Source organism: Vicia villosa, linkage group LG2 (genome assembly GCF_029867415.1).
Source record: "Vicia villosa cultivar HV-30 ecotype Madison, WI linkage group LG2, Vvil1.0, whole genome shotgun sequence".
Lineage (NCBI taxonomy): Eukaryota > Viridiplantae > Streptophyta > Magnoliopsida > Fabales > Fabaceae > Vicia > Vicia villosa.
In genome coordinates this window covers 144,770,709-144,793,947 of record NC_081181.1, presented here as the reverse complement: position 1 = coordinate 144,793,947, position 23,239 = coordinate 144,770,709, and the positions used below count along the sequence as shown (strand labels likewise).

The following is a 23,239-nucleotide window of genomic DNA, read 5'->3' as shown; positions in this document are numbered from 1 at the left end:
AACTGTAATTTAATCTTTTTGTAAATGATAGCTAAATAAAAATGAAGTTCGTATACGAGATTTTTTTTTATTATTGATCCCAATATTTTTATACACGTGAAATGGTATTTATGATGAAATATTTTTGATCCAAAAATGATATACGGGGAAAAATCTATTATCGTTCCAAATATTTTTGTAAATGATACCTAAACAAAAATAATATTTGTATACGAAAAAAATCTATTATTTACGAAAAATTGTATTTATGATCTAAATACTTTTTATTCAAAAATGGTATATAGAAAAAAAATCTACTATTGATCTAAATATTTTTATATACGAAATTTAATATTGATCCAAATATTTTTGTAAATATACCTAAACAAAAATGAAGTCTGTATACGGGAAAACAATCTATTATTAATCTAAATGTTTTTATATACGAGAAATGATATTTATGATCAAATATTTTTTATCCAAAAATGGTATACGAGAAAAAAAATCTATTATTGATCGAAATATTTTTATATATGAAATATTCAATTATTTATTAAATTTTTTAAAAAAATTTATTTGAAATAAATGATGTATCCAAATGTGCATAACTGAACAGAACCCGTACGTATGCACGAGTTTGTTATTGGTTACTATATTAAAAAGTGAGAATAACATTTATTTTGAAACACATTTTATTTGTTAAAATGACATTCATTTTGAAATGGAGAGAATATAATTCATTTTGAAATAAATTTTATTTGATAAAATGACACTCATTTTAAAATGAAGAGAGTATGTTATAAATAAATGTTATGTGAAAAACACAAATATTGTCTTGCTTGTTGTGTGGAGCAATTCTATGAGAACACGTTAAACTAACATCATATTACTATCTTTGGTCTTATTTATAAGAAAAATTAACTTTTTAAATTTATCGGGTAATCAATGTATCTGAATTTGATATTAATTAGATACATTGATTATGAATCTAAAAAATTATCTCTCTCTTATAAATAAATAAATCATAAGCTAAGAATTGTAAGAGAAAAGAAATATGATTACTAACCCTATTACATTGTCTAATTTTGTTGTCGTTTTTTTGTTAAATGAGACAGGAAAATGTTCACCTTTTTATTTATAATTATTATTTTCTCTCACATTCATTTAAGTACGTGTTGATTTCTTTTTGTTAAAATATCATCACTCATCTAAAATGATTTGAAATAGAAGAGACAAAAGGTATTTTGAAGCAAAAGTTTGAAATCAAATTTGATGGTTAACATACTACAAATGTGTGAATACAGTTTAAATGGTTAATTCATAAGTATAAATTTGACACATAATATTTATTAACTATCTGCAGAATATAATTAACCATATATAAATTGTATTAGTCTGTTTAATGTCAAATTTAGATCAGTGCTACTTTAGACTAGCAAGTGCATTTGGTTAGTAGGGTTAGATATTGGATATTCTGCAAACAGATCTTGTCATTAAAGTCTTAACATGTAAGTAGATGGAAGTACATTTGGATTTGAGTGGATTTAAAAGGCAGATAAAAAAATACAGTTAGTGAACATGTAGATAAGTTATACACCAACCCATCTTCAAATTATGATCCAGGAGGAGTTTATTGGAAAATCTAGATGGTTAGAAAGAACTATTAGACTGATATGTCAAGAACTGTTAGACCCTAAGAATTGGTCCACAAGTTTAGCCACACAGTTGGCTAGGGTATCTGCAGCTTCCTGCGTGGATGCTTCTGCATATACGCGAACAACATCCTCCGTACCTGATGGTCGAACAAAGCATCGACCTTGAGTGTACTTTGCTGTAAACCAAAAAGACATGAGATTTATTAGTACAACTGAAATTCTAAAACTAATTTAATCTTCTAACTTAAACACATTAGTAGATGGATGAAACTGACTAGTATTCTCAACCTCGTTCAATTCTATTTTGGAAAGCCAATTGGATTTCGGAACAAGCCTCAAACAAATTTTACAAAATTGGTGTGGCAAAATGCCACTAGTCTCCCTCCTTCAATTGTTGGGTAGAAATGCAATTGGCCTCAATTCCAAATAGGGTGGTACCACATTATTATATCATGGCAACAAAGAAAAAGAGAAGGAGCAAAGAAGATACCAGCTTCTGTATTGATGGCTTCCTGCAAACCAGGGGGTCTCACAACAACAGTTTCTGCATTTGCTGTAACTACCGCCGTTCTGTCAGCAACTTTAACCTAACAGTGAAAAAAACCAGAGGAATCGGTCATTTCAGAAATGCTTCAAGCAATTACTTTGAAGAAAGTTAAATTGACAAGAGTGATTGTAACAAAAGTAGGCACACGCTTAAACCCTTGACTACCTGTCAAATTACCTGCAATAAATCTATTAAGTAGTAACAACTAACAAGTACAAAAATAGGGAGAGGGAATATTAAAATATTTAAACTGAAATAATAACTTTGCAGCCCAAGGTAAAATGTAACATTTGGGTTAACAACATAATTTATTTATTGCAAATGCTAGCAATTGAGAGCTGAGACAGAAAATGATAACAAGGCAAGAACTGAATGTAATAACTCATTTAAAAACAAAAACTTGTTAGCTAGCCATGTAAAAGTAGCTGATAACATAACTAAAATTATATTAAAATGCATTGCGGGACAGGACCACGGAATTGAAGCTGCATTTATGAACTTCACCATATAAAAATACTATTATATTAAAGGTGGAGTCTAGCGTGAGGGTTCAATTAAGTCCCTCACCGGTGAAACCTTTAAAACCTACCAATAGATCAAATCTATGATTCAGATCAGTTAAAATAAAAATGATAACACCTACACTCTTTACTATACAATCTTTTCTTAGGATAACTATGCATTTCTTCGTCGTCAATGAAATCAAAAATATCAAATTAAAAACCCTAAAAATAAAAATTTATCTTCTTCAAATGATAGTTCCCTGTGATTCTTTCCCCTTTCTTACGGCCTCATCTTTTTTACAACAAACGATTATACTCAAACTCAAAGCCATAGTGGGTATGCTCTTGTCTATTATAATTTATGCCCGTTGTCGAGGTGTTAAATTCCATTCGGTTCCTACTCCTATTAAGTACGATATCAACTTAGAGTGATATAAGTTTTTTACTTTAATAATGGGTATGCCTCTTGTCAACCATACCTCATCCCTTTGGCATGTCCTCAATTCTTAATATACTGCATAAAAACAATGATATAGATACTTGTAAAATTTTTATCTTCCCTAAGATGATAATAATTTGAACTTCAACAATATCTCAAAGGAAAGGGACAATCTTTAAAGAAAACTGCAGTTGAAAATTATGTTTTGAATTAAACAGAGCCAAGTATCTGCCATTTTCACATGAAGGTATTATCTAATTAATATTAGAACTTTCAATCTTTTCTAAATAAACTAAAAAATAAATGGTGAATGACATAAATCAATGTATGCTACTAAACACAATTACACTGAATCATGTAGTTTACTTAATTGCATTTTTATTTATTTTCCTATTAACACCCTTCTGAGTCATGCTAATCATTTTCAATGTGAGTATCTGCTGGAAATGATAATAGCAAAGAGGGATAGCAATACCTGAGTAAGAGTAAATGTCTTCTGAAGGCCTTATCAAATAGACACAACTCTACGAAGGATGGCATGGCACAATTTATATATACTTGGAAGAGTATTGATACCATATAGTTTATAGAAAGAACTACAAATGTTCACAAAATTTCGAAAAAAAGGCAATTTGTTTGTGCTAGTTTTACCAATTTTTTTTATAGACTGCACTTCTTCATCATTTCATGTGTAATGTATACTAGAGTTTTTATTTTTCAGTATTTCGCTATTGCAAGCTCTCAACTTTGTCTTCTGTAATAGTTCATGAATTATTTTTAATGTGGATCGTGTAGCTATATATTCAAAGTAAATTTCACTTTATTGCACATTATTTCTCTTCCTTTTGTTCAATGATGAAATTCATAATGTTTTTAGGAACTGTCATCAGTGTCGAGTACTTTTCGGTTTATCAATGACGCCACTTTGTACATTTATATAGTAGAATGAAAACATTTACTACACAAACGATTCAGTTCAATGTTTTATATAATTACAAAAAAATCTTTCTGCACATACTTGTCCTAACTATATTTCAAATAATGGAAAATTTTCAAAAACAAGATTTTCTAGAGTCAGTGAATAATAAGATAAACATGAACATAGAAAGTCTTACAAGGCAACATTATACACATTCTTTCTATGCAAAGATCATCTTTAAATATCAACTAATAGAGAATATTATCAAGTTATGACAATAGAAAAAATGGGAAAAAAACAAATACAGCAATAGGAGAACTCAAACTCTAAAAGAGCATAGCAGAAGCACTCAAACAACCTTAGTCAATGTCTCAATCAAGATGTCATTATTTACATTGAACCATTCATCCCATTATCCAACCATGAAGAAAACTTGAAACAACAAGACTTAAACCCACCAAAATCAAATGTTTCTAGTTCCACATTTTTTGTTACAGATCTTTTTCTTTTAAGCCTTTCCTTTATTTTTTTAAGGTGCATTTTCTGATGTGGAAAGATATTTAGTAATGGAAGTTTTTGTTTCTTGAGATGAAGGAAGAGGTTCTCAAGCTACAACATGTAAAACCATTGCTGGTATGCAAAAAGTTGAGAAGCTTTTTTAAAGGAAATACTCACGCTATGCTCCTTCTTACTGCAGGTTTGTTGTGTTGTTTTCTCAACCTCTTACTCTTTTTTGAGAATGAAACAATGCTTCTAATTAATTCCCTCGGATTCTTACTCCCATTAACGGAAAATAATGTTTGAATGCATAATCACCATGTGTTGTATAGATAAGCAAGAGAAATACGAAGGGGGAAGTAGAGTAGTGAATTGATGCTTGAAGAAGATAACTTTAATTTTAGGGGTTTTCATTTGATTTTATTTTACTCACTAATGGATAAGGGTGAAGAAATTAAAATTAATGGTTTATATATACTACAAGACGAAGTATAAAATATAAACATTTTAAGGAAAGATTGAATACGAGTGAATGTAGTTGTTGTCTATTTTATTTGACTCATCTTAACCAGAGATTTGATCTATTGGTATTTTTTTTTTAGGTTTCACCGGTGAGGGACTTAATTGAGCCCTCACCTTAGACACAACCTATATTAAATAGAAAAACAAAAGAAGCAAATATTTTTATGATCCAGTCAAAACTTTTGATAGCTTTACAGAAGTTCTACTTTCAGAAAAGATACATGACAATAATAACAGACCTTTAGCTGCCTGCTAGGTAAATCGTGATAAAGATCATTCCATCTATGCATTGACCATCCCATATGCTTTAATATGACTTCCACCAAGAGCACTCCACTCAAAGCATCTCCTACTGCTTGGTTGATCAACTTACCGACTGCCAATAATCTTAAAGCAGCCTTCTCAGCATCTGAACCTGAAACAAACAGCCAAATGATTTCTATTTTGCTCCGCAGTTGATTCTTAAAATTGAAGTGAGATTAGTGAGAAACCAACTAATAAACCTTTGGATCCTGAAGAAAGCTCGCGGCTTCTGACCTCTAACCACTCTATGAAAGATTCCGAAAATAGGATAGTCCCATGGCCATTTGCCTCAAAATATATACCAATATCGAATTCAGCAGCTTTTTCATGTAAGTATTTCACTCCAGTGGGAGTTAAATTAACTTCGAGTCCCAAGTGTTTGAGGTAATTAGTAGAAGCCCCATTTGCATATGCAGTTTGTACAATACCAAGACGGGCCTTGTGGCCGTTTTTTAGGTCTTCTTTCTCATTAAGGAAGCTTAGCTGCTCCCTAATAAATACCGCAAACAGGGACAGTATTTTGTCCCCATCAACAAGATTAATTTGGGCATTGCTTTCAGGTGGTACTGAAAAATAAACAAGCCGATCAGCATCTCCATCCAAACTAGCACACCTGAAAACTAGAACTAACTAGCTCCATTAGTAGAACCACAATAAATATCACCAATATAGTAATGTTAAGAAAGGTACAAGTACAACTATTAAATCAAAGGTAGGAGATTAATTAGCCGGTGTCGATTGAATAAATCATTAATAACCTAATCTCCATCAAAACAGAAAATCTCAACTGTCATAATGGAAAATTCTTGAGATGTAAATATCCACTTTTAGCATCGGAAGATGAATAGACTAACCTTATGCCAGCATCTTTAGAACCAAAGCTGCGCGGAGCAACCTTCTCTTTCTGCACATAATCAGCACCAACACCATCATTCAGAACACCATCATCTTCACTGCTATTTCGAACCTCAATATCCAAAACATTCAACAATTTATGCAAAATTTGAAGTTTTGCTCCACCAACACCATTAGCTCCATCCACAACCAATTTGTCACTCTTGCTTCGTTCAGTCGGAATCAAATCCATTAAGCACCTGATCCATTCACATAATGATCCTAAAGGACGTGTTCAGTGATGGCTTTACCATCAAAAACAAAAGGAACAACTTGGAATCACGTGTCATAAAAATATTAGGAAAGAATTTTACTAACTTGAATGAGTTGGAAAGCTGTTCAAAATAATCCTGCTCTGACGCTTTTATGCCCTTATTTCTGGCACGAACCATCCAATGTAGTTGAGGAGTTGTCAAAATTCCCATGTCGGACGCAACAGCTCCAACAATTGAAGTGACTCCCTTCATCATTATCCAAACATATCTGATTTTAATCTGACAGTAAATTCAAAATGATAAAAGAAGCTAAATATAGTTTATGGCGCCCATACTTGTCTAGCAGCTTCAAGCAAAGCTTCTCCACTTGGCCTCGTGTCTCTCCCCAAAAGTATTTCAGCCGGCCTGACCCCATCAAATGAAATACTTTCTTTCTCAACAAATTCATTTATCAACTGCAAGTCATATAGAATAACATTCGTAGTGAGTTACTCCCTTCAATCTTGATTATAAGCAAAAGTACTTGACTTCACACTTATTAAGAAACATGGTTAAGTACAATAAATCTCTTTAATCTCATAAAAAATATGTGCATTTTCAAAAGTGTACTTCATGAAAACTTGTTCCATGAGAATAAAAGAGACATTAAAAAGTAAAATATACATTAATTTAGGATTTTGAAAAGCGACATTAAATATAGTGAAAGTAGTTAAGTTTACTTATATTATATTTTATGTGCGACTACCAAATATAAGTAGCTTTTCTTGCTTATATTCCATGTTCTAAGAAAACTAAATAAAATATGAAGTATGGCTGATCTGTATTTCCTTCTTAATTCATTACTGTTAGGGTCTTTTATATAGGCAAAGTACAATCTGAAGTACATCCAGCATAAACTCCATAACTCAGTCCTAAATAATAGAACAATTACCCACTAATCTATAAGCATGCAACATGTAAGGTGAAATTCCAAAAGGAATAATTCAAATGTATACTTAATGAGTGGGATTGGCGCCCATACAAAAGGCTTTCCAACATTTTTGAATTCAACATAAACTTCCCGTTAAAGAAATCAATTAACATTTAACCATCAGCGCCCCTTGTCAGTCTTGCATTAGTATTACTAGTTAACAAAGTATTGAAAACAAAACAAACCAAAAACATTCAAGTGAGGAATCCCAAACCTGGAGAAGTTGCTGGGGAGAAGAAGCATTTGCAATGGCGTCCGCAAAAGGCTCCCAATGCTGAGACAACATACCCCCATTTGGATCAGCAATTTTCACACCATTATCAGAAACTTTGTTATGCGAAGCAGTGATCATAACACCAATCACCGACTGTGTTTTCAGCGATCTAAGAGCTGCCAGAATTCCAACTCTGTACACCGTCGATGACAAAATCGACGCATCTTCCCTAAACCCTGCAGTGCCATACGATGGCTTCACTCCTACAAACAAAACAAAACAAACATCACAACCGTAACGAAATAAACGACATCATTTTACAAGCTAGTTGAATCAGAATAACGAACCTTGAGGAATCACGAAGCGTGAAGAAGAATCCAGAAGCAGAGACTTTTGTGCTTCGTTCATTGTAATAGATCCAAAGCACTGAAACAAAAAAACAATAGCACCGGTGAAATAAAAAGTAAAAAATAAAAAATAAAAAAGAACGAATTAGGAGAGGGCAAAAACGTCATTTGACGACACAACCGAAGAAGCGTTACATTATTTCACTACATAATCGTAACTTGTAATGAAATCCCTAGATAGAGTTAGTTATGGGTTTACTATGGTGGCGGAAGGGGAAGAGTTCTCAACCGGAAGCGAAGTCCTCGACTGAGAGCGCGAAGAATGGTGGTGGCGCGGTCAAAACTACGGCGGAGGCGCCGGGGATGAACGGTGCAATGGAAGTTCCTCGACCTGCGAACACAAGCGTATCCGTTTTCGAGTTTGGTTCCGTTGCTGGCTCTAACGATAAGGTTACGCTCGCTGGCTTTTGTCCGGTCTCTGAAGACCTTGAGCCTTGCCGTTGGGAGATTCTCCCCGCGATTGAGTCAAACGCGCCGCAGTTTCGCGTTGTTTTCTGATGTGTTATGTTATGTACTCTGTATTTTGCAACTATTTGACTTGTATTGGACCAAAATTGATATGCTCTTGTATTGATATGAATGAACTTTGTTTTCTCGGTTGCATTTCATTTTTCTGCTCCATTTATTTCAAGTAGCGATGTACTTTCTTTTAGATTTTAGAACATTTTATGAAATTGAAGTTGGAGATGAGAAAAAAAAAACCATTATCTTCTATTTAATTATGCATTTGATACAAATTTCATTTTTAGGGGCATTCTTACTGGTACATTTGATACATTTTGTTGTATTTCATAAATGATTTTTATGAAAATCTATTTGAAATAGCTTCAAAATTAAGTGATTTTTTGAAATTTTGATATCCAAATTTTTTTCCCATAAATAGATGAAATACCTAAAATCACATTTTAAGAATAACTATTTAAATAAAATTTTCATTTGAAACTTCTATAAAAAATTTCTTTATAAAAATTTTTGTCGCAAAATTTTGTAACACTATAAAAATCATTTAAAAAAAAAAACAAAACAAACGGGCCAAGACATGGAATTGAGAAACCAGTTTCACCCTTCTTAGAATTAACTGCCATTGTGAACTTCTTTTCCCCTTGAGATATGGGTTATGAGAATGATTGTAAATATGATGCGCAGAAAATGAAAGTCCTCTCTCAACACAACAGTTTCCCCAAGCAACCAAAATCTACATATATAATTTTGAATTTTGATAATTCAATTTTATTGCACCCATTTATGCATTAGGCACAAAAAAAAAATAGACAACTCTCTACCTATTACAAAAAATTGAGTAGGGTATATTCTATCAATTACATTGTAACATTTAATTTAGTTTAATTTAATTATTTATTAAATAATATATATTTTTGTTATTTTTAAAACATTTTACTCTAAGGATAATTCTACTCAACTTTTTGTGTTAGGTAATTAAGAATTCTTTAGAAAATATTTGTGTTAGGTAGTTAAGAATTCTTTAAAATAAATATTTTGTAGTGATTTATATTTATCACCCACCCCTCATGGTACCAACCTTTTTTAAACTCTAACCACTTTGCCTTAAAGCATAACATTATGAGACAATATGGAGTAGATAGTCTACTGGAGAGATGTTGTCAATGTTAACTGAAGAGGCTGTTGAGACTAAACCTTTTTTAATTTTGTAAAATTCGATCATTTTTATCTTGTACTTTGAAGTTAGGATCAAGGTAAAATACTTCTTTTTGATACATTGTGACTGTATTGTCCAATCCTGAGTTGCTGTCAAGGTTGAATTTTGTGTGTACTCCAATCCTTGGTTGCTGTCAAGGCTGAATTTTTTGTGTACTCCAATCCTGGGTTGCTGTCGAGGCTAATTTTTTTTTGTAACATTTGATCTTTAGGATAATCCTTGCCTATGTAAGCTTGCAGTCGGTCTCAAGCTCAAATAAAAGGAGAGATAAAAGGAAATTATTGTGTTAGGCTGTTGCTAGAAAGTAACAAGTTGTATGGTTCGAGTACAATATCAAATGAGCAAGTGTGGTTGTATTGCCGCCTGAATGTAGTGAAAAAAGAGTCTTACATCGGACAATATATGATCTGAACATACTTATAAATAGGGGCAATTATTATCCTACAAATCGGTTTTATAGGATTGAATGGGTCCAACCACATTTCTTAGCAAAACAATTATTAAGAGTTTCTATATTTTCGTGAATGGGTGTGGGTAAAGAAGTTAGTTCATGAGGTTAAGATTGGGTTTGGAACATGGAATATAGGTACACTTATAGGAAAATAAATGAAAATAGTGGACATCATAATTAGAAGGGGGTCTATTTTATGTACCTACAAGAAATTAAGTAGACTAGTGGAAAGACAAAATAATTAGATAGCTCATAATTTATTTAAGCTTTTGTATAGATTGAAAAATAGGGTGAAAATGATTGTAGACAATGAGTGAAAAAAAAGACATTGTGAATGTAAAAAGAGCAGGAGATCAAATCATATCTATAAAATTTGTAGTATAAGTAGACACCTGTAATATTATTAGTGCTTTCATAGCTCGGGTTGGGTTAGCAACATAACTTAAAGTAATGTTTTGGTTGTAATTAGAAGGCTTAGTTCATAATATACCCCAAGGAAAAAATATTTTGTAAGAGTGAGTCTTAATGAATGTGTATGAAGTGTATCAAACAGCTTTGAGGGGTGCATGGTGTGTATGGTATCAGGGAAGTATAAGCGGAGGGTAAATCCATCATATATTTTCTGTCAGCTTTAGATCTTACTATTACTAATACATGGTTTAGAAAAAGAGATGGGCATTTTATCACATTCAAGATTAGAGTTACATGTTCTCATATAAATTTCTATCTTATTAGGAAATTGAATAAGAAGATTTGATTGGAAAGTAAATTTATGTCGGAAGAGCTTGACTATCCAAGCTAATATTGGTTATAAATGTAAGAGTCAAGAGGAGAACAAAGAAAATAAGCCTAAAATGACCTCCACATATCTAAATCATTCGAAGCAAATTCCAAATATTACAAACAGATTGAAAACACAGTTTATGGAGCATCTCCAACAACTTAAAGTTAAACATACAACAATCTAACAAAATATAAGCATTAGCAAGCAAAGAGTGGCTAGAGACAGAATGGTGCTAATAAACCAATATCTACAACCACCAAACTACCAGTTTGGCAAGTCTTCTGCCCACATTTAATGACATCAATCAATTTATGTCGAAAGTTAATTCATGTGATTGACCCCACCTAATAGGATAAGACTTAGTTGTTGTAGTTACGGATCAACTTGTCAACGATGCAAGTTCATTTTGACTAAAAGTGAGCTCAATGATGTCAAAATTGAATACCCTATTGAAAAAGAATTGAAACACAGTAAATGCAAAAATTGGTATATCATCCATTCCTTCTTATGCTAAAAGACACATCTTTGTTGAGACATTTTTCATCAAACACCATCAAAACAAAGCCAAACCAAACTTAAGGGTAAGATACAAACCATGGCATAAAGTAGGGAGAACCAAATAACAACAACAAGCCTAAAATCCCAATATTTGATAATAGGCTGCCTAGGAAAGACGAGGCTCTAATATATCCATGGTGGTTTTGGTGAAGGTAGAAGAGAATCACAATCGACAGATAAGAGTTGATCTATTAAGGGAAAGATAGTGTACCTCAGGGGGTGGTTCAAGTGGTGGAAGACGGACATTAGGGGTGGAGCAAAGGAAAACCAAAATGAAAAAAATTGTATCTTGGCCGAGAAGTCAAGAGAACTTAGAGAGGGCGCCATGAAGCACCAAGAGAACCTGGGAAGACAACCGGCAACCAGTAAAACCTTAGCAGGGTTAAAGAGAAGTTCATGGCAAAGGTTGGGGCAAGGTTAAAGAGAAGTCCGTGGCAAAGGGGCAGGGTTAAATTAAAGAGAAGTGATGGCTTCTCTCGCTAGAATGAAAGTTACTGATGTACTCTATAGCATTAAAAATTAAAAGAACATCAGTACTAAAAAAATTGTCGAATTGTTGAAAGCACCACATGTATACTCAAATTTGCCAAACTATACACAACATGAAAGATCAATCAAATAGTATATTGACAAAAAATTCATTGGTGAAAGAATCTTTCTGATAAACCCTTCGCGTTTTAAGAGGTGGGTTGAAAAACTCCTAAAAACAATCAATACTAATATCGTTCATTCTTTAAAATAAAATAAGTCTGGGGCTATTGGTAGAGGTACTAATATAGTAATTCTGCAAAATACTAGTAATTATCTACCATAAATGTATGTATTCCCCTCAAGTTTGGGGCCAATGGTGAAACGCTATCAATAATTGTGGGTCTAAAGAAAGATTTAGAGTGAAGAACAAGTCGATCAGAAGCTAAGAAGCTATCAATACTCTGTTAAACGCAAAAGCAAAGAATTTACATTACATATCAGTATTTGAACAGAGGGGGGATGTTGAGGTGAATATTATACAAGCAAGAGAAATCAATAGCACCCAAACGGAACAGGTACATTTGTATACCAATGAAACAAGCCTTGCTGAACTCCTGTTTCATAGCATACTGTAACTATCTTGCTCACTCATCCCCAGGTAACACAATATAGCTAATACAAACACAAAGAAAGAAGAGAGTTCCATTGCAAAGGCTGCCCAACCGATCACCCCAGCATGCTTTAAAATGCTTGGAATGGCAATGCCTCCGAGAGTTGAGGCTCCGGTCAAGAACTTGGCAATATTCACCCAGCTGCTCAGCATACCACAAAACAGAAAGAGAAATGATTATCCACTCATTTCAAGATAGGGTTTTACACTATTTTACTTTCTGAAGCATTCTGATGAATATCAAACTAATTTAATAAGTAGTATTATCAAAGTTGAATTACTTACGTATTATCGGATTCAGAAAACATAGAAGAATCATCAGACCCAGCAAAGAACAGCAAAGGCATTGGAAGAATCACATACGTTATCGCTGCAAGAGAATATAACATCAGATGTAATAACAAGTAACAACCAAGGGGAAGTTCTCCCCCTGACAATACCATCAACAAAAAGATATAAATATGCCGTATACAGGAATCATATTTCAACGATGTTTTATCTCACCACTAAGCATCGGCCACCAATTATTATACAAAGCACAAGCCTACAACATAAAACAGACTTGAATAAATTGAATAAACAACTACATTTATCAAGAAATTGTCATTTTTTTTCCGTATAAAATCAGGAAGAAAACAATACTGACCAAAATTTGCAAGACGATTCCTCCCGAGACTAAAATTGCCAAAAAGACAAGCTTCCCTGTGTTCAAACAGTAACGCATATATCCAGGCATGTCATCCATTTTCAAGTCACCTCATGTTCCAGAGAGCAATCAATATTACTGAAACAAAGATCTTGTTAGCATTATCGCGAATCGACATAGTCAAAAGCAATATGATTTTAATCCAATTGATTCAATCATAATTTGCATACAACTGATACAAGATATACAACATTTAATAATCAAATAACATTTCAACTTGTTTTACCATGCATATCTGAGATAATTCAAAACCCTAATACGAAATTACCAATAACCAAAACCAGAACAACTACAAAACTGAAAATTGAATAATAATATCACAAAATTGCATCTGATTATAGTAATTTACGAAATTGAATCGCGAAACAACCTAATAATTGGATTAAACTAGAAAACAAATTGATAGCGATGGAGATAAGTAGAGTAAAGCAACATGAATTTTGAAAATTTGTACCTCAAAAACCAACACGAATTGAAATTTTGAAACGCGTATTCTGATGTTTATTTATGATGATGATAATAGGTAGATATATTAACTATAGGTCGACAGCATCGGTGCGTATATGGCAGAGAAGAATGGGAGGCAGAGCAGCGTAGCGGTCCGATCTTGGAAGGAAACTCTGTCCTGACCTCACCAGACGGTCCACGTCTAACTTTTTGAATGGATTAATACATATATACAGTTTTTTTAATCATTTTTAGAAGATCAAAATAAATTACACTCAAAACACTTTCAAATGAGAATTTTTTTATGAATAACCATTTTACAGGGGTGTTCGCGGTGCAGTTTGGGCGGTTTTGACAAAAAAAATCATCTGAACCGCAAGAGAAAAAATCGTGCGGTTTGGTTTGGTTTGGTTGACTTTTAAATAAAATCCGAACCAAACCAAACTAAACTAATGTGGTTTGGTTCGGTTTTTTACAAATATTTTATTGAACCATACATATACATATAGATGACAACATAACTTTGTATTTAGACATTCATATACTATCAAATAACAACAAAACTCGCCATATTTTAACAACAACTTTATATTTAATATGTAAAAATTAAATTAGACAAAAGTGGAATAATAAACCTAAAATAATAGTATAAAACAATATAAAAATTATTAGAATGAAAAAAAAAATAGAAGAGACGAGAGATTAGTGAAGGTGAAAAAGAACAAACAAAAGAGTTGAGAGATTAGAGAAGAAGATGTACGATAAAAACGAAACTGAAATAGGGAACATTTACATAAAAATGAGAAGGTGAAAAAGAAAGAATATAAGAGAGTAGAGATTATAGAAAAAGAGAGAAGATGTATATGGAAAAGAATGCGCAATAATGCTATTAGGGGTTGGAGAAGATCGGAACTAAAATCATATGTGTAAGGATGAAAACATTGTTCGTAATTATAAGGCTAAAGTGTAATAGATTTAAGTTTGGGTTGGATGTGAGTTAAGTTAAAGTTAGGTTGTAACATAATGCGGTTTGATTCGGTTTGGTTCGGTTTACAAAATACAAACCGCAAACCGAACCGAACCGCGCGGTTTTGTTAAAAGATGACCCAAACTAATCCGAACCAAATGCGGTTTTTTGCGGTTTCAGTTTGGTTTGGTTTGGTTTGGTTTGCGGTTTTCTATTGGGTTGGTTTGGTTTTGAACACCCCTAATTTTATTCAAAAAAATTCCAAAATAATTACATAAATGATCAAATTTTACTTATTTTAACACGTTGTCGTCAGGGGAGTGGCGACAACAACACATCCCTAGTGAATTCCCCAGTGGGTCGCCAGTGGGTCTGCCGACAATATGTAAAAATTGGGCCAAGTCGCCACCCCCGGCGACAACACCCATTCCTTTTTTTTTTCAATTTTTTAATTAAATTATTTGACCTATTTTATTTTACTATTTTTTTCATCTGTGGACCCACTTGTTTTTGGACCATGTTGCCACTCTAGCTGGCGAATTATCTCCATTTTGTGGGCCCAAGTCACCTGCCTCCTTGGGTGGCGACAACACTCATTTGAGAATTTTTTTGCCTATAAATAGCAACTCATTCCTCCATGAAAATTCATTCATTTCTCCACAAATTTTCTCATTTTCCCTGCACATTATTGTTCATGTCTCGCATAAGGCCCTGTGAATGGCAGCGGACATCATCCATCCGTCCCGTGCCGCAACTGGAATATCGTAGAAGGAGTGGGGATGTTATTTTCTCTTCGGTCAAACCCCCTATGTCGGTTACATTTTGGAAAATTCGTACCTTCAACAACCTGAAGAAGACTTTGATGTCACAACTAGAGGGGGAGTACAATCCCGGGGAAGAAATCAAAAGGATCCAGAGGCTTAGAACAAGGGTCTCGCTTATGACCGAAAATACGGTACATTGGTGGGTTGAAGTGAAAAATGACCTTGATGCTGAACAAATGATGGATGGAACAGATGACATTGTTTTAACTGTTGTAATTTCTTAGATTTTAATTGTTTGTTGTGTTATTGTTTTAGTCATTGTGTTGTTTTTTCAATTGTTGCTTTTAGTTGAAAATTTATTTCGTGTTATTGTTTATGTTGTTTTCCATGTATGTTGTAACTCATCTGACAAATGAAAAAAAAGTCAATTTCATTAGTAAAATAAATTACAAATAACATTGAACCTAACAACTATGTTGTGGAACTAGATCCATGATTGGGACACTTGTTCTTATTATGTCCGACCTCACGACATATATTACACTTCCTTTGCATTTTTTCAGTGGCGTCCATTTTGGTGCTAATACGCTTGTTGTGTCTGTAACATTGAATTCCACCGCTTACCTCTTGTGGCAAACAAAGTTGCCATCTGAAAATATGTTGCACTTACCAAAGCCGTTACATGTAGGTTTCATATGCCCTTGAAAACGTCGTTCATCGATTCCACAAGATTTGTAGTCATGTGGCCCCACCTCGCCACATCGTCGTATGACCTAGTCCATTTAGCTCTGTTAATGCTATCAATCCACCTCCCCGCATCGGGATTTGACAATGCTATTTCTCGGCGGTAGTATTGAAATCCAATGTATTTTACCAACCCGATTCAACTACCAACTACCAGAGACCAAACTTTGAGGCCGCGCCCACAAGGAGTCGGTTTGTCCCACCAAGACAAAGCTTTTAAGGTGCCGCGGGCACCCGCCTTTTCTATAGCGGGAATTCTAGAGGTTAAGGTCGGCTGACAGATTTTGTAGACCCGGAGTGCATTTTTCATACCCCAAAATTTGCCCATCTCATTTCACCTTTTAAAACTCATACCAAAGTTCAAAACTCAAAGGCACACTCTCCTAGACAAAGACCTCCTGAACTAGGGTTTTGAATTCTCTGAAGAAAATGAATGAATCAAGGTCCCCAATGGATTTCAGATGACTTATGATGTTTCAAACTATCTCCATGACAAAATTCAGGCTTCAATTCCAAGAATTGCTCAGTCAATTGCTCAGAAAATCAACAATCGACTAGTTTGACCTAAAAGTCAACTGTGGTCAAAGTACAGTCAAAATTCCTGATTTTTTGTCAACATCCTCATTTTGAAGTATAATTCATCATTTGATCAAGGATTGATCATGATCCATCAAGGAAAGTTCAGAAATCAACAAAATCTAAAGTTTCTAAATTAGGGTTTTTTTTACCTAAAGTCAACCCAACTTTGACTGATCATATCTCTCTCATACTTTCTCTGAAATTCCCCAACCAAGGCTCATTATCAAGGAAATTTGATTCTCTACAACTTTTATGTTGGACTCAAGGTCAAGAAATGCTTCCGCATAAGAGATATGAGTCAATACATTATAGGTCCTTCTAGAAGCTCGCAAAAAGCTGTTTTTTGTCAGAAGCCATATCTTCAAGATAAAATCCTCAAATGCAAAAAAGGTTCCAATGTGGCTTGTAGAAGACATCTTGGGCTTTCCAAAAAGTCCAATAACATCTTCATATGACAAATATTGAAGGAGTTATGGCTTGCACATGTTAGGCGATTTTGAGAAAATGCATAAAAGGCAAAATGATGAATTTTGGCGTTTTGAACTATTGGGCCTAACTTTTGGATTTTAAACGTGACTTTGGGCTTCATATGGACTCCTAGACTAATTAGTTCATTTTTATAATATTTATATTATTTATTTGAATATTTATTCATTTAAATACTTATAAATCACATAAAATATGAAATAATTTTCTTTTAATCAAAGATTCAATTTCCAATCAAATCCAATCATTCAAATATCATGATTTTAATCAAAATTCGTGATTAATGGGATTGGAAAGAGAGGGATACAATATTAATGCAAAAATAGAAAGATTTAGTATTATTTTCAAACTAATTTTTATCTTTCTAAAAAGCCAAAGTCCAAGCCCACATTTAACCCTAATTGGCTCTCCTATTTATACTGAAGAAATTCATATGGAGAGAGGACGAAAAAATAGGGGAAGAAGCTAGGGTTTCAAGTTACAAAGTTTCAAAATATTCAAAGAATAGGAGAATTTTCGTGTGCCTCCCTCAAGCAATTTTAAAGCTCCAACTTCGTTCAATCCTCTTCCCAAGGTATTATAGGAATAGATCAGAATCATTAGAACGAAGCTTGGAAGCCTGTAGCGTGAAACGCCATGGTTAGGGTTTGAAGGTTGCTTCCTTCGAAACTCACGTTTGCAGGTTGTTTTGCCTAGATAAAGGACTCCATCATGGTCGCAACAGGGCAAACAGTTGATCTGGGCACTCGTTTTGAATCGTTAACGCGTTATTTTCTAGTTTTAATTTCTGCAGGAATAGCTACGAAACTCGCATGGAAAAACCGTATCAAAACAGGAGCAAGATCGTAGCAAATATTATGGGCATGTGAAAGAAAAAGATGAACAGGAAAGTTGAATCGTTGACCACACATGGATAGCTGCCATTCGCCAGTCAAAACTTCCACGTCCTCTCTCCGCGTGTGATTGGTCGTTGCGCTTTTTTTATTTTCAATTACCACACCTTTTCATCCCTTTTGTTGATTGGTGGTGATGTTACTATCACCATAAACTTGCAGCGCAGGTGGCAAGGAATGGGGACCAATGATCAAAGAGAACAGGGTTCGAACCCTGCCTCTGGCCAGAATTTTTATTCCATTTTATTCATGCTTCCTGAATGCCACGAATCCATTATGCACGGTCTACAGGTACCATCATACATCTTCACTTCTCCACCGCTGGATCAACGCAGGGCCAAATCAAAGGATCCTGGAGAAGCAGTCCACCGTAGATCCTCAGAGACTTGATACATTGGATTATACGCCCAGGTTATGCTGCTTCTCTTATTTTATATTGTTGGTTTGTTTTTTTGTTTTTTTTCTTAATTAGCTTCTAACTAACCAACTATTTAACCTTTTTTAACTATTAATTAACAATTAGAATTTGGAATTAGCAAATAGATTAATTAGTTATTAGGTTAAATTAATTGATTAGTATTTATTCATATTTTTTAGGTAACTAATTTTAATGTAATTTGTTAATTAATTAGTTCCAATAATTTTATAATTAGGGTTTAATTTTAGGTTATACGTTTTATTTTAATTATAGTCAGGTTTTTAAGCTTAACCCTAATCAAAAGTCATAGACAAAGAAAACCTTAAGGTAGGTGTTGCCCATTAACCGTAGGTATAGGTGTACCCTTTTGTAATCAAACATTGAATTTCTTCAAGCGCATTTCTTTTCTCACCTCATACTCCCTTGATTGTCGCATGTCTTTTTATTTAAATTATTTGTCTTTATTTTAATTTATTTAAATTATTTGCCTTTATTTTTATTTATTTACTTATTGCCATTTAAATTCTAGAAAATGTGTATAGGCTTGCGAGGTTTTTTTGTAATAGTTGGGTTTTCATTTTCGCGCCCAATTCTTCCTCTATTATGTAACTGTCCCAAAGCCTTGTAATAGTTGTAGGTTTATTTTCTGCCTTTAAATTTCCGCACAACATAACTGTTATTTAACTGCGTGGTTAGTAATCTTAGAGAGTGCAAGCCTTGTTTAAAATAAATTAGCTCACTAATTATAAGATAAATATTCGAATTGAACCACGTGATTGTGCACCCACACACCTTTAATGATAACCCCTCTTGTTGCCTTGTTGCCTGTTGCCTTATGAATTTAAAAATAGTCAAGTCCCTCGGATACGAGGATGCCTCAGCGAATGTTGCCCTTATTTCATTATCATCACTGAAAGATCATAAGTCCCTTCGATGTTACCTTCGGTTATATGATCTTGTCCCTCGAGGTTGCCTACGATATGATGATGATAGTCCCTTTCGATTGCTGAGGTATCCTCATTGGTTGCCTAAAATGACTATTTTATCCTTCCCTTAGACTACCTGCCCTCTTTATGGTAGGGATAGTCTTATGGTGAACGATAACCTCGATGACCCTTTACATCCAATAAAAGGACTTCCTACCCTCCTATGGTATGGATAGCCCTGAAAAGCTAAAAGAACCTTTTTTATGATTTTAGGGTAACTACCTCCTAATTGTTAGAACAAGATTTGTTCTGATCAATATTCTTAGTTTTGATGATAACAAGGATATGAATTTTGTGTGAGATAATGTGGTACTCTAATACATTGCAATTTCCCTTTCAGGAAATATATAAAGAGTATGCACAAATCAGCGCTCAGAAGCTTTGTCTCAGAAGGTTCAGCATGCAACATCAGAACATGGTCTGGCAAGACATCAGAAGATGGTCAAGGCAGAATCAGAACATGGGTCTATGGAAGCATCCGAAGAACTTGAGATCAGAAGCAGAAGCACTGAAGTTCTCATGGTATCACGCTCAGAAGCACTTCAAGGTCAGAAGACAAGAAGATGCTATGCACCAAGCTGTTTGACTCTGATGATATTCAAATATTGTATACACAAACATCAGATCAGAAGAAAGTACAGGTGGCAGGCTACGCTGACTAACAAAAGGAACGTTGGAAGCTATTAAAGGCAACGTCAGTAGACACAACGTGAACAAGGCTCGAGGTAGTTGACAAAAGCGTGAAACATTAAATGCAATGCTGTACGGAATACGCAAAGCATTAAATGCTCCCAACGGTCTTCTTCTCAAAGTGCCTATAAAATGAAGTTCTGATGAGAAGCAAGGTTGACGATTTTGAAAACATTTTAACTTGCTGAAACGCTGTTCAAACTCAAAGCTCAGAAACTTCATCTTCATCAAAGCTCACTACATTGCTGTTGTAATATATTAGTGAGATTAAGCTTAAACGTTAAGAGAAATATCACTGTTGTGATTATAGCTTTTCAGAAGCATTGTAAAACTCTTATTTGATTACATTAATTTGTAAGTAACTAGAGTGATCAAGTGTTGATCAGGATACTCTAGGAAGTCTTAGCTTGTGTCTAAGCAGTTGTAATTAGAGTGATCACGTGGTGGTCAGGTAGGGATGTCAACTTGCCTCCATTAGCAGGGATCTCTGTGGGGATTCCCCGTTTGGGGCCCCAAACACGGGGATTTTTTTCCCCGCGGGGACGGGGATGGGGAACAAAGTCTCCCCGAAGGCACTTCGGAGACGGGGGTGGCGTAAATATCCCCCGCCCCGTGGAGTCCCCGCCCCGCCTAAAGTAACATAATGTCCTTAAGTTTTATATAATTTTAAATTATTATGGAAGTTTATTTGTCATTTCATATAATTAATCTTATACACAAATTTAAAATATATATGTATTGTTAGTAAAAGAGAGATATATAAATGATTATTTCAATTTTTTTAGTTTGAAATTTTGGTGGTCATGACACTCAATATTATAGATTAAATATTGTTAAAACAATATATTTATCATAAAAGAATAATTTATAAATTTCTTGTGGTTAGGTTTTTAAGCTCTTACTCTTAATTTAATTTAAAATAATAAATAAAAAATCATGTTTATGAATCTCCGCATGAACCATGGGGATCCGTGGGGATCCGCGGGGATGGGGATGGGGGACAAAATCTCCCCGTAGCGGGGACCCGAAGTGGGGATGGGGAATAGATTCGAGGGCGGGGATTGTGATGGGAATGTATCACCCGCCCCCGCCCCGCCCCATTGACATCCCTATGGTCAGGATACTCTAAGAAAGTCTTAGCTTGTGTCTAAGCATTTGTTCCTAGAGTGATCAGGATACTTTAGAAGACTTAGTCGTGGGCTAAGTGGAAAACCATTGTAATCTGTTGCGATTGGTGGATTAAATCCTCAGGTGAGGTAAATCACTCCGTGGGGGTGGACTGGAGTAGTTTAGTTAACAACGAACCAGGATAAAAATAACTGTGCAATTTTTTTTTATCGTTCAAGTTTTTAAGACTACACTTATTCAAACCCCCCCCCCCCCCTTTCTAAGTGTTTTTCTATCCTTCAATTGGCATCAGAGCGCCGGTTCTAAGGTGCAAGCACTTAACCGTGTTTAGAAAAGATTCAGGAAGAGAAAAACGCTTCAGTGAAAGATGGCTGGTGAAGTTCAAACAAATCCAACTGCATCTACATCTGGCTCTGCTGAGCAATACAACGGTAACAATGGTTATACTAGACCACCAGTATTTGATGGTGAAAACTTTGAATACTGGAAAGATAAACTGGAAAGTTACTTTCTTGGTCTAGATGGTGAACTATGGGATCTTCTGATGGATGGTTACAAACATCCAGTGAAAGCCAGTGGCGTAAGGCTTACAAGGCAAGAAATGGATGATGATCAAAAGAAGCTTTTCAAGAATCATCATAAATGTAGGACTGTTTTGCTGAATGCTATCTCTCATGCTGAGTATGAGAAGATATCTAACAGGGAAACTGCCCATGATATATATGAGTCATTGAAAATGACCCATGAGGGAAATGCTCAAGTCAAGGAGACTAAAGCTCTTGCTCTAATCCAGAAATATGAAGCCTTCAAGATGGAGGATGATGAAGATATTGAGAAGATGTTCTCAAGATTTCAAACTCTAACTGCTGGATTTAGGGTTCTGGATAAAGGCTACACCAAGGCTGATCATGTAAAGAAGATTATCAAAAGCTTACCCAGAAGATGGGGTCCAATGGTGACTGCATTCAAGATTTCCAAGAATCTGAATGAAGTTTCTTTGGAAGAGCTTATCAGTGCCTTGAGAAGCCATGAAATAGAGCTGGACGCAAACGAGCCTCAGAAGAAAGGTAAGTCTATTGCATTAAAATCTAATGTTAAAAAATGCACTAACGCTTTTCAGGCTAGAGAAGAAGATCCTGAAGAATCAGAATCTGAAGAAGAAGATGAACTGTCCATGATCTCCAGAAGGGTAAACCAACTCTGGAAGAGCAAGCAAAGGAAGTTCAGAGGCTTCAGAAGCTCAAAGAGATTTGAACGAGGAGAATCTTCTGGTGACAGAAGATCTGACAAGAAGAAGGCTGTCTGCTATGAGTGCAATGAGCCTGGACATTACAAGAACGGGTGTCCAAAACTTCAGAAGGAGAATCCCAAGAAGAAGTTTCATAAGAAGAAAGGTCTTATGGCAACATGGGATGATTCTGAATCTGAATCAGAATCAGACTCTGAAGGAGAGCAGGCCAACTTCGCGTTGATGGCTACAGAAGATGATGGATCAGAATCTACATCAGAATCAGATTCTGAAGAGGCATTTTTTGAACTATCTAGAGAAGAGTTAGTTTCCAGTTTAACAGAACTTCTGGAACTCAAGGCTCATCTTAGTATCAAATACAAAAAGCTGAAGAAGCAGTTTGAATTTGAAACTAAGAAGCTGGAAGTGGAAAATTTTGAACTGAAGGAAAAAGTTTTAAATCTATCCAAAGATAGTGGATCTCCTTCTGAAACAGAAAAATCCATTCCTAGCATGAATCATATTC

At 34.5% G+C, this 23,239-nt stretch overlaps 3 protein-coding genes across 3 annotated transcripts; 1 reads left to right on the top strand and 2 right to left on the bottom strand.

Moving 5' to 3' along the window:
- Positions 1-1,451: 1,451 nt before the first annotated feature.
- LOC131652319 (phosphoacetylglucosamine mutase) lies at positions 1,452-8,404 on the bottom strand. Its single transcript, XM_058922154.1, has 10 exons — positions 8,265-8,404; positions 8,006-8,084; positions 7,659-7,921; positions 6,810-6,929; positions 6,578-6,720; positions 6,220-6,459; positions 5,566-5,978; positions 5,302-5,477; positions 2,125-2,221; positions 1,452-1,810 (listed from the first exon to the last, which is right to left on the bottom strand). Exons 2-10 carry the CDS (start codon positions 8,064-8,066, stop codon positions 1,656-1,658), a joined length of 1,668 nt encoding a protein of 555 aa, XP_058778137.1. The 5' UTR covers positions 8,067-8,084; positions 8,265-8,404; the 3' UTR covers positions 1,452-1,655.
- On the top strand, positions 8,227-8,673 carry LOC131652321 (uncharacterized). Its single transcript, XM_058922155.1, has one exon. The coding sequence runs from the start codon at positions 8,255-8,257 to the stop codon at positions 8,561-8,563; it is 309 nt and encodes a 102-aa protein (XP_058778138.1). The 5' UTR covers positions 8,227-8,254; the 3' UTR covers positions 8,564-8,673.
- A 3,798-nt stretch (positions 8,674-12,471) lies between these two features.
- Positions 12,472-14,046, bottom strand: LOC131646973 (vacuolar protein sorting-associated protein 55 homolog). Its single transcript, XM_058916896.1, has 5 exons — positions 13,838-14,046; positions 13,324-13,461; positions 13,182-13,221; positions 12,963-13,047; positions 12,472-12,819 (listed from the first exon to the last, which is right to left on the bottom strand). Exons 2-5 carry the CDS (start codon positions 13,420-13,422, stop codon positions 12,627-12,629), a joined length of 417 nt encoding a protein of 138 aa, XP_058772879.1. The 5' UTR covers positions 13,423-13,461; positions 13,838-14,046; the 3' UTR covers positions 12,472-12,626.
- Positions 14,047-23,239: the final 9,193 nt, after the last annotated feature.